This window comes from Armigeres subalbatus, chromosome 3, assembly GCF_024139115.2.
Source record: "Armigeres subalbatus isolate Guangzhou_Male chromosome 3, GZ_Asu_2, whole genome shotgun sequence".
NCBI classification, from domain to species: Eukaryota; Metazoa; Arthropoda; class Insecta; order Diptera; family Culicidae; genus Armigeres; species Armigeres subalbatus.
Window position 1 is genome coordinate 225,923,131 of NC_085141.1, and position 18,519 is coordinate 225,941,649.

Consider the following 18,519-nt stretch of genomic DNA (forward strand, 5'->3'; position numbering starts at 1 on the left):
AATAACACTAATAAGTGGATCTATCCTATTTTTTATATTTGTTTATAGATCTTATACAATTTCTCGCCGAACGCAACTTGTTGCAAGCAAATCGGATGAGCTGAGCATAAGTGTCAAAAAAGTGATTTTGTATAGTGGTTTTGAAATTTGTATTTTTTCCATAACTTCTGATCCCATAGTCCGATCCTACCAATTTTACGAAAAAAATCATTTAAGAGCGGTCAAAATTAAACTTTAGGGAAATAGATCCAGTTATTTCCATCAATTCATATTCATTTGCGTCCATTTAAATGCAATGCAACAGTTTCTGACGAAAAATGCCCCATTTGGATTTTTTTCCAACCCTTGGGAAAAACGGAGATTTTTTTTAGATAAAGATACCCACGCTATACAGACATACACACACGCGCACACATACAGAAAAAAAACTCACTTTGTCGAGCTGAGTCGATTGGTATATAAACACTATGGCCTTATATCAAGTCTTGTTTTGAAGTAATCATATAGCCTTTTACGCATGCTTAGTAGGTATACGATAAAGGCAAAAAGAAATCCCTGAAGGATTCCCTTCGCAAACCCTAAATGATTCTCGTCGGAGTCTCTAACGGATTCTCATCGGAAGTCCTAGAGGATTCTAGTCAGAATCATGAAAAGATTGCCATAGAAGTATCTAAATGATTCACATCGGAGTCTCTAATGGATTCTCGTAGAAATCGGATTCTCATCGGTATCCTAAATTCTCTAAGGATTAATATCAAATCAGTATTTGAAGGATTCTCATCGGATAGCCGTTATGTTATGGCACACATAAATTTTGACTATAGCATTTCCCACATAACGGCTACCCGATGAGAATGATTTAAGGATGAATGCTTCCGAACTGGCTCCTTCTCCTTCTTCAGCCAGAGGAAGGGATATTTTAATTGAAAAATGTTTGTCGGCCATCCCGGCACCGGCACAAAATAACAAAGAACAACGATGAAAAACTGGAATGAACACGTAAACATAAACATGAACAAAAATCACAACAAAAAAGTGAAAAAGTCTACACAGAACAAAACACTTTCAAATAAATTTACTCTAATGTGAGTAAAATACACTAGCGCCTCTGGCGGTGCTGGTCTCGTCAGCTCTTCATGGGTTGCATGAATTTTTAATCGGTTGTTCGGGACACTCACGTCCCGGTTATTGGTTCCTGCTTCGGCTTTCAACCGGACCCGCCATCTTTTTCTAATCTTTTCAGTTATGAGCGCTTCGAAATACCGGTACCGCCACCTTTTCGTTTGAGCGCTTCGGCTTTCAACCGGACCCGCTTTCTTTTCAAAACCACTTCACTTCCAAAGAATTTCTTATGAATGCGGATTTTATGCTCAAATAGCATTTAAACAAATTCCACTTCACTAAACCGCTGTTCTCAAGCAACAATTTCTAATTATGACATTTTATCGGCACCCATCACTTTTCATATTTTGTTCCGTTGTTGTCAGCATTTTGTTTTTTAAATTTTCATCTCAGATTACATCATCCTTTGGCCAAACACGACATTTTCACAAAATAGAACTCACCTTTCCGTACCGGCTGTGCCAAATTGTACAGTCTGCCAATTCCTTATCGTCGTTTGGCTCCACAAGTTTTACCACGTCCGTTTGCTAGTATAGTCTACAGTCAAGTGACGCTGTATCTCGAGCGCCACCAGCAGCGCATACGCTTTTCTACACCACGCTCGCGCGATGACTACGATACTCTCCACATACACGCTTACTGAAGTTTACCCAGTTAATATTTTAATCTACCCATTAAATAAATATCAAAACTTAAACTCTACATCCACGAGCATCGTCCAGGTCTCGTGTCCGTAGAGAACTACCGGTCTTATAAGCGTTTTGTAGATAGTCAGTTTGGTACGGCGGCGAACTCTATTCGATCGGAGCATGTTGCGGAGTCCAAAGTACGTACGATTTCCTGCCATGATGCGTCTCCGAATTTCTCTGCTGGTATCGTTATCGGTGGTAACCAGTGAGCCCAAGTACACGAATTCTTCAACCACCTCGATTTCGTCACCACCGATAGAAACTCGTGGTGGGTGGCTTACATTGACCTCTCTTGAGCCTCTTCCTATCATGTACTTCGTCTTCGACGTGTTGATGACTAGCCCAATCCGTTTAGCTTCGCTTTTCAGTCTGATGTAGGCTTCCTCCATCCTCTCAAAGTTACGTGCCATGATATCAATGTCGTCGACGAAACCAAATAACTGGACGGACTTCGTGAAAATCGTACCACTCGTGTCAATTCTTGCCCTTCGTATTACTCCCTCCAAAGCGACGTTGAATAGCAGACACGAAATATCATCACCTTGCCGTAACCTTCTACCCGTTTCGAAGGGACTCGAGAATGCCCCTGAAACTCGAACTACGCACATCCCCCGTCGTCGCCTTGATCAACCGTATCAGTTTATCCGGAAATCCGTTTTCGTGCATTAGCTACCATAGCTGGTCCCGATCGATTGTATCATATGCGGCTTTGAAGTCGATAAATAGATGATGTGTGGGCACGTTGCATTCACGGCATTTCTGCAATACCTGACGTATGGCGAACACCTGGTCTGTGGTAGAGCGCTCACCCATAAATCCCTCCTGGTACTGCCCCATGAACTCTCTTGCAATTGGTGTTAGTCGGCGGCATAAAATTTGGGAGAGTACCTTGTAGGCGGCGTTCAGCAATTATCGCCCTTTTTGTAGATGGGACACACGACACCTTCCATCCACTCCTGCGGCAGAACCTCATCCTCCCAAACCTTGGTAATCACCCAGTGCAGCGCTCTAGCCAGTGCTTCACCACCGTGTTTAAACAGCTCTCCTGGTAGTTGGTCAACTCCAGGGGCTTTGTTGTTTTTCAGCCGGCCGATCTCCTCCTGTATTTCCTGGAGATTTGGAGCCGGAAGTCGCATGTCCTGCGCGCGTGCTCCTAGGTTCATTACCATACCGCCACCGTTGTCTGCCATATCGCCATTCAGGTGCTCTTCGTAGTGCTGCCGCCACCTTTGGATCACCTCACGCTCGTTCGTAAGAAGGTTCCCGTTTATGTCCTTACACATATCGGGCTGTGGCACGTGGCCCTTACGTGAACGGTTTAACTTATCATAGAACTTTCGTGCGTTATTAGCGCGGTACAGTTGCTCCGTCTCTTCACGGTCTCGATCTTCCTGCTGGCGCTTTTTCCTCCGGAAAATCGAGTTTTGTCTGTTCTGTTGTATCGCGCCTCGTTCGCCCTCGTGCGGTGTTGCAGCAATCTCGCCCATGCTGCAGTCTTCTCCTCAACTAACTGCTCACATTCGCCGTCATACCAGTCGTTTCTCTGATCCGGAGCCACCGTGCCTAGTGCAGCGGTTGCGGTGCTACCAATGGCGGATCGAATATCTCTCCAGCCATCTTCAAGAGATGCTGCGCCTAGCTGCTCTTCCGTTGGCAGTGCCACTTCCAGCTGCTGCGCGTAGTCTTGGGCTAGTCTACCGTCTTGTAGCCGCCCAATGTTAAGCCGCGGCGGACCACTCCGACGCGTGTTGATCACCGTCGAGAGTTTTGAGCGCAGACATACTGCGATGAGGTAGTGGTCGGATTCAATATTCGCACTGCGGTAAGTGCGTACGTTCGTGATGTCGGAGAAGAATTTACCGTCGATTAGAACGTGGTCGATTTGGTTTTCCGTTACTTGATTAGGTGATTTCCATTCTATCATGAACATGTACGTCTATATAAGTTTGGAAGATGATATTAGCATTTCCATATTATTTAATATGTAGATGTTCGAGAACATTGGTGGAAATGGGTAGGCCACATATTTCAAGGGAGCTTCGACGGCATCTGTAAGCAAGATTCCCCTTAATATGCGTGACGTGATAGGATATAGAATAGTTATGCCAATTAATATATATGCTGTTATTTTCATTTGAAATACTCTTGGTGACAAATGTATGGTCTTTAAATGACATATTTCGTACCAAGATGAAAACAGTGATGCACATGTTCAAAACTTAAAAAAATTCAAACCACAAAAAAAAATTTTTTTTCACCCCCTCGATATTTTTGGAAAATTGAAGGGGGGGGGTGACATAAAATAAATTTAATGTTTGTATCGGCCTATGTAATTGGTTTCATCCTAAATGTTCATCCACAATAAATCATTCATATTGTTTAAGCTATCCATGCCATCTGCGTAAAATATGTGTAATTAATCAACGGTCGTAAAACGGCACCGATTGATAGGGGAACAGGTGGTAAAATGAACACGTTAAGGACTTGCGTTGAATTCAATCATAAAACGAGGATAATTTGATAGTTTTACCACTTGGTTCAGGAATTTAACTCATATTCTTATTGCACTTAACAATTTTTTCGCTAATAAACATTGTTTTATATAGTTTTTCATCGAAATACTAAACATTGAAATTTCGTTTGTACAAAAATAGTCCGGGTAAAATGAACACTGCCAGGTGGTAAAATGAACATCGCTTCTTAAACCCTTTTGAAACATTTATTTTTCTTTTTTTACTCTGGCACTGTATATACAAGGGGCCCTCCTTAGCCGTACGGTAAGATGCGCGGCTACAAAGCAAGACCATGCTGAGGGTGGCTGGGTTCGATTCCCGGTGCCGGTCTAGGCAATTTTTGGTTTGGAAATTGTCTCGACTTCTCTGGGCATAAAAGTATCATCGTGTTAGCCTCATGATATACGAATGCAAAAATGGTAACTTGGCTTAGAAACCTCGCAGTTAATAACTGTGGAAGTGCTTAAGGTCTGAGGGAAGCTCTCTCGCGGTAGAGCGCTATTTTCGTACTAAAATGTCTATAACTCGGAATTGGGAACGAATTTCGCTTATCCCAACTGACAATCTCTTTGAAATTTATCAAGGAATGTTCCTACAAAATTTCATGGACCTACTATTTCCCAAATTTGAATGAATGTCTCAATACTGAGCTATTGTACAACTGAAATTTTCGCTTCTCAGTACCTCTCTCCGATGATTTGAGGCACAAAGGAACCGAATTTCGCAAAACCCAACTGACAAAAGTTTTGAATTTTTCCAACGATCATTTTGATGTAATAAAAAGTATATGTCACCGCAATAAATTTTGCAGGAAGCTCTTTTTACTTCAACCAAGTTTTTAAATTCCATACAAAAGTTACCATTTCGGGAGAGCAGCCAACAGCACATTTTCTTGTGGCGCACGGCAGGAAAGGAGCGATGAGAGCGGTAGAAAGTCCGTCAACTTTGTATCTAGCGTGACACTAGAAAAAAGCGTATTCCTATTTGGGAACACGAGGATACCAAATATATAAATTGAAATCAAATTTTGGAATTTGATGAGATAAATAATCGAAAATAAAAAAAACAAATAAGACAAATAGAACAAATAAGCAAAATAAAAGAGACAAATAAAGCAACTAAGACAAACAGTACAAATAAGATAATCAAGACAAACTCCTACGGAAGTCCCTCCAGGTATTCCTCCAGAAGTTCCTCCGGAAGTACCTCCGGGAATTCCTCCGGAAGTTCCTCCGTAAATTCCTCCAGGAAATCCTCCAGAAGCTCCTCTAGGAAATCCTCCAGAAGTTCCTCCAGGAATTTCTTCTGAAGTTCCTTCAGGAATTACTCCGGAAGTTGCTCCAGTAATTCCTCCGGAAGTTCCTACAGTAAATCCTCCTGGAATTCCTCCGGAAGTTTCTACAAAAATTCCTCTGGAAGTTCCTCCAGGAGTTCCTTCGGAAGTTTCTCCAGGAATTACTCCAGAAGTTAAGGCTGCCTTAAGGTAGCCTCACACCTCGGGAATTTGGTTCGCGGATTTTTTCCCCATGCATTTTTGCATATGCGATGTTTTCGGAATTTGGACACGGAAAATCAAAATCCCGGCCCCATTTAAAATACACGGGGCTCAAAATCCGCTGGAAAATTTTCCCGAGGTGTGAGGCAGCCTTTACACCTCGGGAAAATTTTCCGCCGGATTTTGGTCCCCGTGCATTTTAAATGGGGCCGGGATTTTGATTTTCCGTGCCCAAATCCCGAAAACATCGCATATGCAAAAATGCATGGGGAAAAAATCCGCGGACCAAATTCCCGAGGTGTGAGGCTACCTTTACTCCAGTAATTCCTCCGGAAGTTCCTCCTGGAATTCCTCCGGAAGTTCCTCCAGTAATTCCTCCGGAAGTTCCTTCTGGAATTCCTTCGGAAGTTCCTCCAGAAATTCTTTCGGAAGTTTCTCCAGGAATTCCTTCAGAAGTTCTTCCAGGAATTTCTTCGGAAGTTTCTCCAGGAATTTCTCCCAAATTTATCCAGGAATTCTTTCGGAAGATCCTCCAGAAATTCTTTCGGAAGTTACTGCAGAAATTCCTTTGGAAGTTTATCCAGAAATTCCTTTGGAAGTTTCTCCAGGAATTCCTTCGAAGTTTCTCCAGGAATCCGCTCGGAAGTTTCTCCAGGAATTCCTTCGGAAGTTTCTACAGTAATTCCTTTGAAAGTTTCTCCAGGAATTCCTTCGGAAGTTTCTCCAGAAATTCCTTCGGAAGTTTCTCCAGGAATTCTTCCGGAAGTACCTCTAGGAATTCCTCCGGAATTTCCTCTAGAAATCCTCTCCAGAAATTCCTTCGGATGTTCCTCCAGGAATTCCTTCGGAAGATCCTTCAGGAATTCCTTCGGGAGTTCCTCCTGGAATTCCTTCGGAAGTTCCTCCAGGAATTTCTTCGGAAGTTCCGCCAGGAATTCCTTCGAAAAATCCGACAAGAGTTCCTTCGGAAGTTCCTCCAGGAATTTCTTCGGAAGTTGTTCCAGGATTTTTTTCGGAAGTTCCTCCAGAAATTCCTTTGAATGTTCCTCCAGGAATTCCTTCGAAAGTTCCTCCAGGAATTCCTTCGGAAGTTCCTCAAGGAACTACCCGGAAGATTTTCCAGGACTTCATTCGGAAGTTCATCCAGGAATTTCTTCGGAAGTTCTTCCAGGAGTTACTTCGGTAGTTCCTTCAGGGGTTCCTATGGGAATTCCTCCGGAAGTGCCTTCGGGAGTTCCTCCGGAAGTTCCTTTGTGAATTCCTCCGGAAGTTCCTTCGGAAATTGTTCCAGAAGTTCCTTCGGGGATTCCTCCGGAAGTTCCTTCGCGAATTCCTCCGGAAGTTCCTTCGGGAATTCCTCCGGAAGTTCCTATGAGAATTCCTCCGGAAGTTCCTTCGGGAATTCCTCCGGAAGTTCCTTTGGGTATTCCTCCGGAAGTTCCTTCGGGAATTCCTCCGGAAGTTCCTTCGTGAATTCCTCCGAAAGTTCCTTCGGGAGTTCCCCCGGAAGTTCTTTCGGGAATTCTTTCGGAAGATCCTTCGGGAATTCTTCCGGAAGTTCCTTCGGGAATTCCTCCGGAAGTTCTTTCGGGAATTCCTCCGGAAGTTCCTTCGGGAATTGCTCCGGAAGTTTCTTCGGGAATTCCTCCGGAAGTTCCTTCGGGAATTCCTCCGGAAGTTCCTTCAGGATTTTTCCGGAAGTTCCTTCGGAAATTCATCCGGAAGTTCCTTCAATTCCTCCGGAAGTTCCTTCGAATTCCTCCGGAAGTTCCTTCAGGAATTCCTCCGGATGTTCCTTCGCGAATTCCTCCGGAAGTTCCTATGAGAATTTCTCCGGAAGTTCCTTCAGAATTCCTCCGGAAGTTCCTTCGGGAATTCCTCCGGAAGTTCATGAATTCCTCCGAATTCCTCCGGAAGTTCCTTCGAATTTCTCCGGAAGTTCCTTCAGAATTCCTCCGGAAGTTCCTGCGGAATTCCTCCGGAAGTTCCTGAGGAATTCCTCCGGAAGTTCCTGCAGGAATTCCTCCGGAAGTTCCTGCGGGAATTCCTCCCGAAGTTCCTGGAGGAATTCCTCCGGAAGTTCCTGGAGGAATTCCTCCGGAAGTTCCTTTGGGAATTCCTCCAGGAACTTCGAGGAATTCCTGGAGGAACTTCCGAGGAATTCCTGAGGAACTTCCCTGAGGAATTCCTGAGGAACTTCCGAGGAATTCCTGGAGGAACTTCCGAGGAATTCCTGGAGGAACTTCCGGAGGAATTCCTGAGGAACTTCCGGAGGAATTCCTGGAGGAACTTCCGGAGGAATTCCTGGAGGAACTTCCGAGGAATTCCTGGAGGAACTTCCGGAGGAATTCCTGGAGGAACTTCCGGAGGAATTCCTGGAGGAACTTCCGGAGGAATTCCTGGAGGAACTTCCGGAGGAATTCCTGGAGGAACTTCCGGAGGAATTCCTGGAGGAACTTCCGGAGGAATTCCTGGAGGAACTTCGGGAGGCATTCCTGGAGGTGCTTGCGGAGGTATTACCGGAGGATCTGGAGGAATTCCTGGAGGAACTTCCGGAGGAATTCCTGGAGGAACTCCCGGAGGAATTCCTGGAGGAACTTTCGGAGGACTTCCTGGAGGAACTTCCGGAGGAATTCCTGGAGGAACTTCCGGAGGAATTCCTGGAGGAACTTCCGGAGGAATTCCTGGAGAAACTTCCGAGGAACTCCTGGAGGAACTTCCGGAGGAATTCCTGGAGGAACTTCCGCAGGAATTCATGGAGGAACTTCCGGAATAATTCCTGGAGGAACTTCCGGAGGAATTCCTGGAGGAACTTCGGAGGAATTCCTGGAGGAACTTCCGGAGGAATTCCTGGAGGAACTTCCGGAGGAATTCCTGGAGGAACTTCCGAGGAATTCCTGGAGGAACTTCCGGAGGAATTCCTGGAGGAACTTCCGGAGGAATTCCTGGAGGAACTTCCGGAGGAATTCCTGGAGGAACTTCCGGAGGAATTCCTGGAGGAACTTCCGGAGGAATTCCTGGAGGAACTTCCGGAGGAATTCCTGGAGGAACTTCCGGAGGAATTCCTGGAGGAACTTCCGGAGGAATTCCTGGAGGAACTTCCGGAGGAATTCCTGGAGGAACTTCCGGAGGAATTCCTGGAGGAACTTCCGGAGGAATTCCTGGAGGAACTTCCGGAGGAATTCCTGGAGGAACTTCCGGAGGAATTCCTGGAGGAACTTCCGGAGGAATTCCTGGAGGAACTTCCGGAGGAATTCCTGGAGGAACTTCCGGAGGAATTCCTGGAGGAACTTCCGGAGGAATTCCTGGAGGAACTTCCGGAGGAATTCCTGGAGGAACTTCCGAGGAATTCCTGGAGGAACTTCCGGAGGAATTCCTGGAGGAACTTCCGGAGGAATTCCTGGAGGAACTTCCGGAGGAATTCCTGGAGGAACTTCCGGAGGAATTCCTGGAGGAACTTCCGGAGGAATTCCTGGAGGAACTTCCGGAGGAATTCCTGGAGGAACTTCCGGAGGAATTCCTGGAGGAACTTCCGGAGGAATTCCTGGAGGAACTTCGGAGGAATTCCTGGAGGAACTTCCGGAGGAATTCCTGGAGGAACTTCCGGAGGAATTCCTGGAGGAATTTCCGGAGGAATACTGGAGGAACTTCCGGAGGAATTCTGGAGGAGCTCCCGAAGGAATTCCTGGATGAGCTTCCGGACGAAATCCTGGAGGAACTTCCGGAGGAATTCCTGGAGGAACTTCCGGAGGAATTCCTGGAGGAACTTCGGAGGAATTCCTGGAGGAACTTCCGGAGGAATTCCTGGAGGAACTTCCGGAGGAATTCCTGGAGGAACTTCCGGAGGAATTCCTGGAGGAACTTCCGGAGGAATTCCTGGAGGAACTTCCGGAGGAATTCCTGGAGGAACTTCCGGAGGAATTCCTGGAGGAACTTCCGGAGGAATTCTTGGAGGAACTTCCGGAGGAATTCCTGGAGGAACTTCCGGAGGAATTCCTGGAGGAACTTCCGTAGGAATTCCTGGATTAACTTCCGGAGGAATTCCTGGAGGAACTTCCGGAGGAATTCCTGGAGGAACTTCCGAAAGATTTCTTGGAGGAACTTTCGTAGACAATTCCTGGAAGAACTTCCGAAGGAATTGCTGGAGTAAATTCCGGAGGAACTTCTTATTTGTCTTATTTGTCTTATTTGTCTTATTTGTCTTATTTGTCTTATTTGTCTTATTTGTCTCATTTGTCTTATTTGTCTTATTTGTCTTATTTGTCTTATTTGTCTTATTTGTCTTATTTGTCTTATTTGTCTTATTTGTCTTATTTGTCTTATTTGTCTTATTTGTCTTATTTGTCTTATTTGTCTTATTTGTCTTATTTGTCTTACTTACACCAGCACCACTGTTATCACCCAAATACTTTTCATAGCTTGTGTGGAAACCTTGTTCAGAAATCCTCCTACGATATTTTCTAATGTTGTTCTAGAAACGACTCATGTTTTCATTTTCCAAAACCAGCTGGAGTTTGTTTATTTTGATTTCCTCTTTGCGTGATTGGTCGCCTGCTGCTGTTCTCTCGCCGAACCACTGCATGAGTGATAAATTTCTTCCCCATTGTTGCAAATTCCTTTTGTTCTCCGTTTACGGCAAATTCTCAAGCAATTGTAAACTGCATAATGATGAAATAATTTTGGCGACACTGACAGCATCATTCTGGCGGGCTGAATTGGGCAATTTTCTCTCTCAGAGAGTGCTACCACGTGCTTTTTTAACGGAAAACCCTTCCCTCAGACCTTAATGAACACTAAGCTGCGAGGCGGCAATGTCCCAGTTGGGGATGTAACGCCAGTAAGAAGAAGAAGACTGTATATACAACTAATTCTAGAGTGCTTTGAAAATAGGTCGTATGTGCAAAAGAGAGTCTCTCTTTGGATCTATTCTCTTTCGATTATTACGAAACTATACAAAAGTTTACTTCGAATTTCTTGGCAGAAATCCAAAGACAATAGTTTTGTCTATCATGCTGAAGTGGAAATGTAGCAAAGCATGCAAAACTAGCCGAAATATTACCGAAAGAGAGCGTGATCAAAGAGAATCTCTCTTTTGCACATACGACCTATTCTCAAAGCAATCTAGAATTGAGATTACGAGAGCCTTTTGAAGAATCTGGTACAACTTTTGAAAAGCTCTTATTTATCAAAATAATAAAAAGAAGAAAAAAAAGTTTTAAAATATCAATTATTTTTAAATTAAATTTACGTATTCAAAGTTCCGTCAAATCAACGGTCGTAAAACGGCACCGATTGATATATGTGTTTGCTGCGTGCGAGCACTTGATTATTTTTTTATTAATGGTAGTGTAGAAATGGTGCTGGATGGTGAAAAATTTGAAGTGGTAGGAGAATTTGTATACTTTGGAACATTAGTGTCGTGCGATAATGATGTTATAAGCGAGACGAAAAGGCGTATTGCAGCTGCAAATAGGGCTTATTACGGACTTTGTAACTAGCTGAAGTCCCGTAGTCTGCAAACGAAGGCAAAATTCGCGCTGTATACCACTCTAAATCTTCCGGTGGCTTTATACCACTGACGAATTTATATGGCCATGAAACATGGACGTTAAAGGAGGGCGATCAGAGAGCTTTCGGAGTGCTTGAGCGTAAGGTGCTGCGGACAATACTCGGCGGTAAACAGGAGAACGGTATCTGGCGGCGTCGCATGAATCACGAGTTGTACCAGGTGTATAAAGGGCTGGATATTGTTAAGCTTATACAACACGCAGACTACGGTGGACTGGACGTGTGCCGGAAGAACGTCAAGCGAAGATAATAGTAGAGAACCCGAAAGAGGCCGTAGGCTTCGTGGAAGGCCGCGTACACGAAGGATGTTCGCAGTTGAAGAGAACCTGAGGGCGCTCAACGTTCAGGGCGACTGGATGCGATTGGCTCAGGATCGAGTCCAGTGGAGAAGGATACTCCATTCGGCGTAGGTTCATCGAAGAGCTGTAGCCCATCAAGAAAGTATTATTATGTATATTGTACATATTGTACTTTTGGGCGAAAATAAAAAAAAATCATTATGGCCAAAAATGAAAAACATGAAAAAACAGCACATCTATAGGTGAGTTCCCGCATAATTACAAACTGTACATGGACATTTTCCCGTGCGGTCGGCAACAGTATCCTTTACTGTTGACAACTGTATATGAACAATCTCATATAAAGTTCCAACAGTTTGTGGTACGGTTAATTGACAAATAACAATATGTTGAATGGGTTGTTAAGTTATGTCACCATAAAAAATCGTCCGTTTTCGCCTGCAAAATTTTCGCTCGACAGTATGATAAAATGTTGACATATAATGCAGGAAATATAAAACATTTTCGGGACAGCATGTTATACATTGACATTTAGTGTTGATGTCGAGCAGTTATGGTTAAATCGGCCGAAAAGTATTTGATAACCGCAACGTAAACTGTGAAGCTATATCTTACATCGTAATAATGATTCTGACCATATAACATGTTGTTTTTTATTATGCGGGTTATTCTGGGCTTCATTTCCTCAGTCTTTGCAAATCGTTTTGCATTGAAAAGCGCAAGTCCTGAATAAGATGCCAATGGCAACCGTCGTCGTTACACCGCACGCCATACCAGATTGATCAATGCTAGATTAAAATAAAAAACCTACACAAGGCACAATAACACATTTCCACCAATTTTCTGAATCGAAACAATAGCCAATGACCACCATTAAAAATGTGGTGGATTTGGATGACATGTTTTACGAAAGTCTTTCGTTGGGATTGGCAAAGGTTCTGAGTGAGTGCTGGTTAAATATTTCTTATTCAATTTTCTTATTACCCACAGAAATTTGCAGATTGCATTCCACGTATTACAAACGTTACGTGCGAAAAACGGTTGCCATGTGAAAAGGCTCAAGTTACGGCCTGGGAGTCGCGACACAATATCTACCTTCCGGATGATATGAAACGTTTTTATTTGTCCACCGATGGATTCAATTTCTACTGGAGTTATCAGTATTCTCGTAAGCCGTCTTCCAACTACTTAAATTTTACGGTGCTATTTTTTCAATTGTTTTATTTCAGCGAATGATATCCGCCGCGTAGGACATATTCATTTCCCGCATTTGATTCAGATAACGCTCGTTCGAGATAACATAGATACAATCCTTAGCTCCAGCCCGAACACTGCCGTTACGATTCCACCAATCATTCGCCAGTCCAACTACATTGATTCGACTTCGGGATATCTCAATCACCTGAACCTCAATTCTCGAAGTAAAATTTTCGAACTGAGTACCATCACGGATCTGGCGAAGGTTTGCTTAGTTTACGAAACCCCGGAATCTTCAAATCCGAAAATATTCCTATTAGAAATGGGCACTTTCAAGTGGCAATTTTTGGCGGATACTTTTACCGAGTACTTGCGGATGAGCATAGCCCACCTTGGTTTGCCATACTGGGAGCTGTGCTTTTCGAGCTGTGGATTGCCGTCCTGGACTGAGCAGCTGTTTTTGCTGCTGGCGCCTCATTTGCTGGAGAAAAACGAGAATCGTAGGCTGAAGAACATCGTTTGCGTTAACGAAAATCCACCGTACAATGTGCTGGACCCGGCGGTTTTCCGAACTAAACCACGCTGCTCGAGACAAAACCAGAAAAATCGTATGAACAATTAGCGTTTATTTACAAAAGGATGGCCGCGACTGGAGAGTTTATTTTATACGTAAATAGTTTACAATTAGTAATTCAATAAACAGTTTGCTACAACGTTTGAAATAGTGAGGGATCATCTGCGACTTGTCCACTACTGCTATGTCACTTCCCAGACGGTGGACTCCAGCGACTGCCGGGGGCGGTTTGAAACTTCAACATGAGCGTCCAGTCCGTCACTTAGACGGCTCAAGCGTCTCGCCCAGCTTCCTCTTATTCCTGGGAAAATGAAAAACGAATGTCGTTTAGTTACACGAATGAACGTGTCCATATTTGTTTTCGATTCAAGTATTGGTGTTAAAGCCTCGATTAGACGGTTTCAAATAATTGACTTGGAAACGAAGGGACCTTACCTTGTCTGCTGTTGTTGCTTTGCGCTCTGAGCGCTTGCAGTATCTCTTCGTAATCAGTATCGCGCGACTTCTTCAGTCCATGCTGATACTTGGCTTCTTTGGCAAGCATTTGCTCTCGCTGAATTTGAGTCTTGACTTCAACGGGAATATCCGGAATGATGAATTGCATTATTCCCGTCAGAACGAACACGATATGCTCGAAGACCACCACAAACGCTAGCCGGGCAGCGAAGACGTGCCAATAGTGAGGACTCAAACCGTACTGTTCTGAATCGGTAGGGCCGTTGCGGTATCCCCGATATTGGCACATATCCGGATCCGACTCGGTTTTTGTTCCCCATTCATCTTTGTAGTCGGAAGTGTTGAACACTATTTTTTGTGTGATTAATATCAGTTTTTAAAATGTGTATGATAACGGGAGTCATACCTGAGAGTGAATGTTCGATATAACCATGAAGAGTGAAATGCGGTGAATATACGTATTTGTAAACCATGCGAGGTATAAAATCACTTGTGTACGCTATCACAAATGCCTATAAAAATAAAATATCGGTAGACAGGTGAAATACATTTTAGGATTTATCAATCATCCGTACGTTCGATACCACAGCCGTGTAAGTGATAATCTTCAGAATCGCGTACCATGCTCCGATATCCTCGACCCGTTCTGCTAAAGGTCTTCTTGATTGCGTTACCATTTTATAGGCGTCTAGTCGGATTTCGGCTATATTGTTGAGCAACGCAAAGAGAGGTGCCAGCGGAAATGCGGCTACAAACAGCGTTACAAAACCGTATTGCACAACTGGAATTAGGCATTAATGTAAGAAACGGCGATGTAATGAAAGCCAGAATATTGATTTACTCATTTCGAGGTATTCATCGAACAAAGCCAATCGTCCTGGATCCTGGAGGTGATAATCTTGCTCCCATGCCATGTGAAGATGAGTTTCATCTTTGGTGAGTTGTTTGTGTTTCCGTTGACGCCACCAGTTGTAGAAGGCTCTGCAGTGGGAAATATTGTTACTTAGTTTACATTCAAATATACTCCTGCGCTGTTCATTTTATCGACAGAAACTCAAGCATTCCTCAACACTCACGGAAAAAAGTACTCCATCAGATTGTTCCAGCACTGTTTCCCCACCATGATAATTGCCAACTGGATGCAGAGTTCGCTCAAACATCCCGCCGGATCACAGATGTCTCCTTTCAGCCGGAAGAATTCGCTTTTCCTCGCTACGTCATCTCCCGGGTAGTCAAAGAACCGTCCCTTGAAGAACGCAATGTAGATCAGTGAACTGTAGAAGTTCATGAACTCGAACACGAATATCTTGATGGTATATGAGTCCTCGTACTCCGTTTGTGTTCGAGGATTTTCTAAATTAGTAAGGTAGATAGCTAGTTTGTGGTAAATCTGAAATGAAAGTAGGGCATCAGTTGATCTGATGGAAGAGGACCAGTTCAGACTACAAATTACACGTGTTAAAATCATGATAATGATAAGATTGATTAAGGCAGCAGTCATCGTGGTGAATAGTTTGGCATGTTTGCGGAAAAAACGTCCTCCGCCACTGTAGATCACAGATACGAGTGAAATTCTATAGATGATTGTCCCCAGAACAGCCCCCAAAACTACTGCAATCTAGAAACAAGAAACCCAATGAACTTCATTTTTTTAGATGGACAAAATCTTCATACCATAAACAATACCGCACTAGACGTTGCGAAGAAACGAATTGCACGATCCCAAGTTGGCATGAAGGGTTCCTTTTCACGGGTCACCGGGTTCGTACGGAACGTTTTGACGGATGTTTCAAACTCAGGCCGGGTATCCTCTTCGTTTTCGATATTTTGCAAATCCCATTCCCATATCAGTACTGATTGTTTGCGTTTCCACATCTCGAGAAACGTTGTTGCCCAAAATGACATAAAAATTGCGAAGAACACGGTAGATGGGTTATCGAATAGGTAGGTTAGTTGAGCAAATAAGCATGATTCCGATAGTTGTTGATAGCTACAAGCTCGATCGCACAAGGGGCATAAAGTGATGTTACCTGGGCCATTTTCATCGCAAATTTCTTTCCTAAAATGAGACATCTTATATATGAGTAACAAGATTCATCGTTGGGGATTAGTCCTTACGTTGGGATGTTATCGTTAGAATCCATCGACGCCAATCCATACAGAAAACAGAAAAACCCAACGATGGCAGGAGCGTACAACATCTTCGTGTAAAAGCCCAGCCAACAGAAGTACAATGCAATTTTGTCCCCAAAGTACTTCCGAATAAGGCACAGCGGTTGTTTCTTGTACCATTTGGCCGGCCTTGCCCATTCCAGATACAGCAGTCTTCTATCGAATATGGCTCCAGACGAGTGATTCCTGTCATACCGACCCTCGTGGAGCGGGAAACACGCCAGATACGTTCCATCGTTTAGCAGTCTTTTGACTCCGACGTTGTATGCCTTTTCGGCTTCATCGAACCGGGTTCGCATTAGAATTTGCATCACTATCAGACTCCGCTGGGCACTGTTGTAGGTGGTGCACCTGTCTTTGACGATGAACTGTTCTTCCGGGTTGCCGTTTGCCGTCGCGGAGTAGAACGATGGCTCCTTCTCGATTCGGCTGTAGTTGTATTCCGTCACAGACATTAGTTTGTTCCAGTAACTGAGCCACTTGTTCTGGTGTTTCCTTAAGGTTGATTCTTCCTCCTGGAAAAGTAGTAGAGGTTTATGCTTTTGTGTTTGCAATCGTATAGTAAAATAATACATATGTTCTAAACATCTACAATTAGTTTCCGAACCCTAAAAAACTCCCTCAAGCTACATCCTGTTGCTTGCTTATTGGCAGCAATAATCGGAAATATGTGCGAGGACTGAGGAGATATGTCAAAGCCAGTATTAGAGCTAGCACAATATGATATTAATAACTTATTATAAAAAAGCCTTCAACGAATCACGTTCATCACAGCAGGTAATGCAGGTATCACAGTAAGCCATGTGTATCACCCAAGACTGCAAAGACGGCTCACAATCCTCTTCCACCCACGTACAGCCTTGATACAAATACGTGCAGGTAGGTGGTCTCAACGAGAAAGGGTCGTTTGGTGGAAACCCATTCGGCCGAATGCCACTAGGTCGAACAAACCATTAGGCCGAAAGGACATTTGGGCGAATTGGACATCTGGCCGAGTAATGCTAATGCACTGACCCAGCACACGCATAGTAGTGTCCAACACTCCAGTACCCTACCACATGGCAGTGTACTGCAGTGTGAGACTTTCACCTACTAAAACCAAACCCTCCTTGGGCTCCAACCCTAATTTCCCCCCGGGACAGTTTTCCAGCATTACTTCTGGAGGATAGGCTGTACTTAATGTACACATTCACACAAACACTCACACCATTTGAAACTTACTTGCATGCTCACTCTAACACTCCACTGCCATACCTCGAGGAGTCAATAGCGGTAACTGCCTGGACCAACAGATACTACGCTAAGACACACCTACTTCAGCATGTGTAGTCTATGCACAAACTTCGCCCATGTCTAGGGGTGGCAATAGCGGTTACCCGCTACGACACTCCTTTCTCAGTGCAGGCCGATCACTCACTCTTCTGCCGAAGCAGACCACATCCCACACTACCGGAGTAGGAACATTCCCCGTGCACCACTTGTGCCTCCATGTGGGTGTGTGGATTCAACCCACTACTACCATGCCTGCCGCTGAAGCAGCTTCTCCAAATGTCACTCGCCCCATGTGAGTCTTATTTGGATGCTCACACTAACACTCCACTCGCATGCCTTGAGGTGTCAATAGCGGTATGTATGGACCAATCAACGATACTATGCTATGACACGCCTTCTGCCGTGCTTCGAAGTGACAATAGTGGTGACGCACTATGACACTCCTGCCTCAACACAAGCAAATCACTCGCTCTTTAATGAAGCAGCACACGCACTACCCTACCGAAGTAGGGACACTTCTTCTTCTTATTCTTCTTACTGGCATTACATCCCCACGCTGGGACAGAGCCGCCTCGCAACTTAGTGTTCATTAAGCACTTCCACAGTTATTAACTGCGAGGTTTCTAAGCCAGGTTACCATTTTTGCATTCGTATATCATGAGGCTAACACGATGATACTTTTATGGCCAGGGAAGTCGAGACAATTTCCAATCCGAAAATTGCCTAGACCGGCACCGGGAATCGAACCCAGCCACTCTCAGCATGGTCTTGCTTTGTAGCCGCGCGTCTTACCACACGGCTAAGTAGGGACACTCCTCATCCCAATTGGCACTCCCTGGGCTCCTGTGCGCTTTGAGCGGCACACGGTCGCTTTGATAGGGCCTGCTTGCGGACACGTGTAGCTTTTTATAGATCTATCCCAGTGTGGGGATGTAATGCCAATAATAATAAAAAAGAAGAAGAAGAAGATGAGGGTGAGGCACTGGCCAGGGAGTTGCACTGGATGATTACCACAATTTAGGAGGAGAGGTTCTGCCGCAGGAGAGGATGGAAGGTGTTGTATGTCTCATCTAATAAAATGGCGACAAGCTGGATTATAGCAACTACCGCGTAATCACATTGCTAAACGCCGGCTACAAGGTACTCTATGGTGGGGAGCCAC

At 44.4% G+C, this 18,519-nt stretch overlaps 2 protein-coding genes across 5 annotated transcripts in view; one reads left to right on the forward strand and one right to left on the reverse strand.

Moving 5' to 3' along the window:
* Nucleotides 1-12,421: 12,421 nt before the first annotated feature.
* Nucleotides 12,422-13,618, forward strand: LOC134220449 (tubulin polyglutamylase complex subunit 2). 2 transcript variants are annotated; one of them, XM_062699509.1, is made up of 3 exons: nt 12,422-12,628; nt 12,687-12,854; nt 12,916-13,618. In XM_062699509.1, the coding sequence occupies exons 1-3, from the start codon at nt 12,550-12,552 to the stop codon at nt 13,503-13,505; spliced, it is 837 nt and encodes a 278-aa protein (XP_062555493.1). In that variant the 5' UTR covers nt 12,422-12,549; the 3' UTR covers nt 13,506-13,618. The 2 variants fall into 2 exon arrangements, with proteins under 2 accessions (XP_062555493.1, XP_062555492.1); XM_062699508.1 differs by having other exon boundaries at nt 12,426-12,621; nt 12,677-12,854.
* The window catches only part of LOC134220448 (anoctamin-4), a 36,581-nt gene continuing 31,563 nt past the window's right edge, over nt 13,502-18,519 (reverse strand). For all 3 annotated transcript variants that reach the window (XM_062699505.1, XM_062699507.1, XM_062699506.1), the window contains exons 5-13: nt 16,032-16,600; nt 15,588-15,972; nt 15,367-15,531; nt 14,990-15,303; nt 14,755-14,894; nt 14,489-14,694; nt 14,320-14,425; nt 13,893-14,261; nt 13,502-13,758 (exon numbers count right to left, since the gene is read on the reverse strand). In XM_062699505.1, coding sequence (XP_062555489.1) covers nt 13,640-13,758; nt 13,893-14,261; nt 14,320-14,425; nt 14,489-14,694; nt 14,755-14,894; nt 14,990-15,303; nt 15,367-15,531; nt 15,588-15,972; nt 16,032-16,600 — 2,373 coding nt within the window. In that variant the 3' untranslated portion in view covers nt 13,502-13,639. The remainder of the gene's footprint in view (nt 13,759-13,892; nt 14,262-14,319; nt 14,426-14,488; nt 14,695-14,754; nt 14,895-14,989; nt 15,304-15,366; nt 15,532-15,587; nt 15,973-16,031; nt 16,601-18,519) is intronic.

Excerpts from the sequence above, each read along its gene's own strand:
- LOC134220449 (XM_062699508.1), top strand. The coding sequence starts at position 12,550 with ATGACCACCATTAAAAATGTGGTGGATTTGGATGACATGTTTTACGAA. Across the intron at positions 12,622-12,676 it reads TTTCGTTGGGATTGGCAAAG|AAATTTGCAGATTGCATTCC; the intron begins GTTCTGAGTGAG and ends TATTACCCACAG. Across the intron at positions 12,855-12,915 it reads CTGGAGTTATCAGTATTCTC|CGAATGATATCCGCCGCGTA; the intron begins GTAAGCCGTCTT and ends GTTTTATTTCAG.